At 39.0% G+C, this 6,496-nt stretch overlaps 1 protein-coding gene across 1 annotated transcript in view; it reads right to left on the bottom strand.

The window, feature by feature from the left end:
* The window catches only part of LOC106878023 (dual specificity protein kinase splA), an 89,412-nt gene that overhangs the window by 24,968 nt on the left and 57,948 nt on the right, over positions 1–6,496 (bottom strand). The window contains exons 2-3 of the mRNA XM_014927104.2: positions 5,824–5,980; positions 3,562–3,741 (exon numbers count right to left, since the gene is read on the bottom strand). Of these exons, the coding sequence (XP_014782590.1) occupies positions 3,562–3,741; positions 5,824–5,980 (337 nt within the window). The remainder of the gene's footprint in view (positions 1–3,561; positions 3,742–5,823; positions 5,981–6,496) is intronic.

Genomic DNA, 6,496 nt, shown 5'->3' with positions numbered 1-6,496 from the left:
AATAACGTCAGTAAAAAATAAATATTAAGTAAATTGCCTTTACATATTTATCACTTAGAAAATTTGCTTAGAAAATATTTTTCATTTTTAACCTCGTATATAGTACGCACTAGAAATTTTGGGAAAAAAGTGCGTATTATACTCGAGGATTTACAGTATTTGGAATCCTGGTTTCCTTTACAGATTTTGTCGATTAATAAAAAGAGGTTTAATCGTGCAAGGGAGGTAACTCTAACAACCAATGTCTATCGGTTGCTGAAGAGAGAAAATAAGAATGATGGGTTTTTTTTTCTTTTTAATTCTCTTTAGTAAAACAAAGGTCAAGTTTCTGTTAGAAAAGGAAGTTGAATGAGATGCATCCAGTGAACTGCTTATATGATTGATGACAGAAGAATACAAGATACAAAATATGAAACAACGTGGGGTTGAGTACACTACGGTATAAACAACACTGTTAATCATATGTGTTCTTCCTCTGTCGTCGTTTAATTCAGAGAAATAATGAACAGGGATTGTTAAGAATCCTCCACACACATTATGTAGAGTATTTTTCAATTACTCAACAACGTACTGAACATGTAACAGAACTGTGCTTCGCTTATGCAGTGAAAGAACACTAGAAATATAACTACTGGATAATAATCCTTTCTACTAAAAGCACAAAGCTTGGAAATTTTAGGGAGAAGGGGACTAGTTGATTACATTGACCCCAGTGTTCCACTGGTACTTAATTTATCAACCATGAAAGGATGAAAGGCAAAGTCAACCTCAGCAGAATTTGAACTCAGAACTCAAAGGCGGTGAGCTGGCAGAAATGTTAGCACGTCGGGCAAAATGCTTAGCGGTATATCGTCTGCCGTTACATTCTGAGTTCAAATTTCACCGAGGTTGACTTTGCCTTTTGTCCTTTCGGGGTCGATAAATTAAGTACCAGTTACGCACTGGGGTCGATATAATCGACTTAATCCTTTTGTCTGTCCTTGTTTGTCCCCTCCCCTCTATGTTTAGCCCCTTGTGGGCAGTAAAGAAATAAGAATTTGAACTCAGAACATAAAGATGAATGAAATGCTGTTAAGGTTTTTGCCTGGCATGCTAACAACTCTGCCAGCTCATTGCCTTACAAACTACTGAATAATAATAATAATAATAATAATAATAATAATAATAATAATCCTTTCTAATAAAAGTACAAGGTCTGAAATTTTAGTGGGAAGGGGGCTAGTTGATTACATTGACTCCAGTGCTTCACTGGTACTTATTTTATTGACCCTCAAAGGACGAAAGGCAAAATCGTCCCAGGCAGAATTTGAACTCAGAATGTAAAGATGGACAAAATACTGCTAAACTTTTTGCCTGGCATGCTAATGATTCTGCCAGCTTGCCACCTTACTACTACTACTACTACTATTACTACTACTACTAATAATAATAATAATAATAATAATAATAATAATTACAATAATAAAAATGGCAGAAGGCCAGCAATTTCTGGGCGGGGTTAAGTCAATTACATTTATTTTATCGACTCCAAAAGAATGAAAGGCAAAGTCGACCTTGGCAGAATTTGAACTCAGAACATAAAGACAGACGAAATGCCGCTAAGCATTTTGCTTGCCACCTTATACCTTGAATAATAATAATAACAATAACAACAACAACAAAAGCAACAGAAAAACAACAACAGAAGCAGTGTTAGTGAGGCAAGGGTGTTTGAAACTCACCATATTAGTTGACTGAAGGCAAAACCAGTGAAGAGTTAATTTAAGTAGAGCCGAGAGAACACGGGTGAGTTGAAGAGAAAGAAGGAGAGAAAGAAAGAGAGAAAGAGAAGAGAATGAAATTGTAAGCATTATACATTATTATGGATTATCTTGAAATATGCCTAATAATAATAATAATCACATCAAATAAGATGAAGTTACTTGTAAATGACTTCAGCAGGCATACTTTTATCATACACACACACACTCATACGTTCATATTTGTGTATATGATTGTACACATATGAAGAGGTACCCAAAAGAAACTGGAATTTCATCTGTTTTCACATTCTGAGTTGAAATTCCGCTGATGTTGACTTTGCCTTTCATCCTTTCGTGGTCGATAAATTAAGTACCAGTTGCATACTGGAGGGGGGGGGGGTCAATCTAATCGACTGGCCCCTCCCCCAAAATTTTGGGCCTTGTGCCTAGATTAGAAAAGAATATTATTTTATTCACTGAGTTTTACGTTTACACTTCTATCGCCTTCAAAGTATTCTCCATTTGAAGCAATGCATTGGTCCAGACCCATTTTCTACTGTTGGAAGCAGTGCTGGAACTCTTGTAAAGTGATGCTTCTTAATGCCTCCGCTGCTTTTTTTCTTCACCTCTTCCACATCTGCAAATTCCATAGCAGCAGCTTTTGTCACCAGTGATGACCTTTGAATAAAAAGCTCTGGATCAACTTCCGACTGTTCTTTCAGTTCACGACACGCATTCAGTCGTAACTGCTTTTGATCTTCCATGAGTAAGTGAGGTACAAATTTTGCTGCAACTCTTTTCATTCACAATTCCTTGCTCAAAATTCGTTGGAAGAAGCTCCAGGACACACCAGCCATAACAGAAAGTTTGTCAATTGTTCGGTGATGGTCCTCCAAGCTCAGTTCATAAATTATCATGATGTTTTCATTCATTCAGGTAGACGACGGTTGCCCTGAATGAGGTTGGACTTCAAGCAACAAGTGACCATTCCTAAAGTGTGAAAACCACTTGTAAACTTGTGTTTTGCTCATGGCAGCATCCTTGTAAGCTGTTAAAAGCACGACAACTGTTTCGACCGCCATTTTCCTGGGCAGAAAATTGAATTTCTCGGAAGCACACTGTTCCTTCATTTCAGCCATCATAAAAATCGATGAACAGAGGAGAAGCACTGCAAAGCAAAGATGCACCCACGTCGCAGTAAGACTATACTTGCAGATGCCGGTTGGCATATTGATACCTGAGAGTTGCATCAAGTGGTTTCTAGAAGCAGAAGCCTGAACTACAACAGACTTGTCCCACAGAGAATGTTTCTAGTTACTTTTGGGTACCCTTTCGTACATATGTATTTCCTATGCATACAATTAGATGCAAAAACTGCTACTGGTGAATTTAGAGTTCACAACTTTACTTTCAGTAAAGTGGTGCAGTTACTACTGTACTTAGTAGTGTTACCAATTATGATGTACAGACCACATGTAGAAAAATGTAGGATACACACATGTCATTTGCACCATTTGTTCCCTAGGTACATTTCACCATTGTCACTGTTTGCATCCTCTTCAGTAGGTGTTCATAGTGCATTTGGATGCAGACCCACATGATTCAGGCCTTGTGTTTATCACACAAACACATACACACATGCAGAAGTCCATGTGTAAATGTTTATGGAGATGGCGGAGAAGAAATAAAGAATAAGACAAGTATTCAAGGAAAAGAAGAGGAAGACAAAATTGAGAAGAAATGGAAGAAAGTATGTAGAATAAATTTTAAAAAAATATCCTATTAAAGTGTTTAAGTAAAGATGTGTTAATTAACTCACCTGTTAATTCTCGTATTAGTTTGCGTTGAATTTGTAGAAAGAACACAAACATATCCATAGATCGCTGTTCATTAGCTGAGAGGCAAAGCCTTCTCTCAGGTGTGGTGATTTCGAAAACATAAGCACGATTCTTAGAATTGGTAATCTTCTCCACACGGTACTTATGTAGTAACAGTTGCACTGCAGAGACAAGAAAGAAATCAGTTGTATTAATTCCACCAGGTTAGATCTAATCAAGCAGGACTATAATCAAATTATTAATTGCTGGTTAGGACACCATGTTTCATTCATCATTATCACCATCATTTAATATCCATTGTCCATGCTGGCATGGGTTGGACGGTTTGACCAGGGCTGGTAAGCTGAGGGGCTGCACCAGACTCCAGTCTGATTTGGCATGATCTCTACGACTGGATGCCCTTCCTAACGCCAACAACTCCAACAGTGTAACGGGTGCTTTTATGTGCCACCAACACAGATGCCAGTTATGTGACACCGGCATCAGCCAACATTCATATGGTGTCTCTATACATGCCACCAGCTCAAGTACAAGTTATGTAACACTGGACCAATGCTCAAATGGTGCCTTTCTATATGCCACTGGCATGTGTGCCAGTTACATGACACTGGCATCAACCACATTCCGTCCGTGAGGCCCAATGTTCGAATGGTGCCTTTTTATGTGCCACCGGCATGAATGCCAGTTACGTAACACCAGCATCTGCCACATTGCAACCATAATATAGGTACATTAAAGGCTTAAGTCAGTACAGTACCCCACCAGTGTTCAGATTTTCTATGAAACTTAGAGCCAGCAATGATTTGTTATGATGTCTCATATACATATCCATATATGAAATATCATTGTCTAACATCTACTTTCCATGCTGGCATGGGTTGGACGGTTTGATATGGAGCTGTCCAGACTTCAGTTGTCTGTTATGGCATGATTCCTACTGCTGGAAGCTCTTTCTAATGCCAAATGTTGTAACAAATTAGTGCTGGCTCTAATTTCTATAGAAAATCTGTAGAAACAACTTTAAAAAGTGATAATTAAAGATGTTCCAAACAGACCCTCCTAGCTTTGCTAGTGGAGTATATAGGACTAATTATATTAAACAAGATGTTCTTCGTTTTTTTATATGTAACAACCAAGACACCAGAATGTTCAGTGATTCCATGACCACAGACCTCAAACATACTCCCCAAATTTTCTCACTTTCAACAACAAAACACACACACACCCACAAGCACTATTCATATCAAAGAAACATTATCATGCTTTAACATAAGCAGTACCCAACTAGAGTTCTTGTCATTACTCCATGTGTCAGGCTTCCCTATTCCTGAGGATCTCTCCTTGCAATAAACTCATCCTTTAACATGAACTAGAACCAAATCCCAATGACTGACCCTTTTTCTCTTCATTATCACCCCCCCCCCTCACCACCACCTCAATAACTGAAACACTACAAATGGGACCCACAATGGAGTGTTGTTCCCACATCTGGAAGGGTGGTGGTGGTGGTGGTGCTGCTGCTGCTGCTTCATCCACAGACATTCTAGACCACATCCAGTGATGGGTCACTCAAATGACTGAAGTAAAATCACAGGCACACTTCAACATCTCGACCCACAGATGTGCCGTGTCCATTCTCTGTCTTCTCTCCCACAATTACAATGGCCTCTGTTCTTCTCAGGTAGGAGCTGATCATGGACCGCCTCCACTAAGATATTCCCTAAGTTTACCAGTCTCTCATCGTTGTCCTTCTCCTCCTGCCCACCACCACCACCTCCTCCTCCTCCTCCTCCCAGTCCCTGTACTAACCACTTTATTCAATCCTTCCTCCCCGGACTCGCTCCTTCATATCACATACTACCATCTTCAGTAATGGATGTGTTGGATACTGAATGCAGTTGATGATACACTACACCAGACACAAAAAAAGACAGGATGGTCACAGTGGGAATGCACAATCTATTCAACAGGATCCCATGCAGTTTCTCCTTTTCTAAATTTCCCCCAGAATGATTGGGTAGAAAGATTTAACTTACATCATAAATACTCTTGGAAAAGGAATGAACACCACAAATCCCCTAACACTTATCTTTTATGCCTCCACAGAGAAGGCAACAAAAAGAACCTTCCTCTCTCACCTCACACAATCACTTCAAACATATTGTTAAGATTACAAATAAGAAGCTCAATTCACCAACAGCTGTATGTGTGTGCATTAAAGAATATGGTAAATGCTATCTTACTTTTAGGAGTCCGCTTTGGCGTCGGTTGTCGATCATAATATTCCAACATGAGGTGGTTATCTTTTTTCTTTAAGATGAAGTATTTTAGTCTCCACGGTTTGTAATTTATGCTAAATGTTTTCAGGCGAGCTATGTTGCGCAGCTTGTACAAATGATCCTGAAATCAGAAAGGATGATATCAAGGTTGAGTAGGAAATGTTAAAAAAAAAAAGGTAAAGAAAAAGTAAAGAAAAAGAATTTAAAAAATGTAAAAACAAAAAAAAAAGAATAAAAGATAAAAACAGAGAAGAGAGGATGGAGAAAATTGGGTTGGGTGGATGGACTATATATCCAAGTCATGGCAGGGAAATTCCAAAAATCTTGAACAGTGATGCAGGAGTAGCTGTGTGGTAAGTAGCTTGCTTACCAACCACATGGTTCCAGGTTCAGTCCCACTGCGTGGCATCTTGGGCAAGTGTCTTCTACTATAGCCTCGGGTCGACCAAAGCCTTGTGAGTGGATTTGGTAGACGGAAACTGAAAGAAGCCCGTCATATATATGTATATATATATATATGTATGTGTGTTTGTGTGTCTGTGTTTGTCCCCCCACCATCGCTTGACAGCTGATGCTGGTGTGTTTACGTCCCCGTAACTTAGCGGTTCGGCAAAAAGAGACCGATAGAATAAGTACT

This window comes from Octopus bimaculoides, chromosome 22 (assembly GCF_001194135.2).
Source record: "Octopus bimaculoides isolate UCB-OBI-ISO-001 chromosome 22, ASM119413v2, whole genome shotgun sequence".
NCBI lineage: Eukaryota > Metazoa > Mollusca > Cephalopoda > Octopoda > Octopodidae > Octopus > Octopus bimaculoides.
The sequence above is the reverse complement of the archived record's forward strand: the minus strand, read 5'-3'. Positions and strand labels throughout refer to the sequence as shown.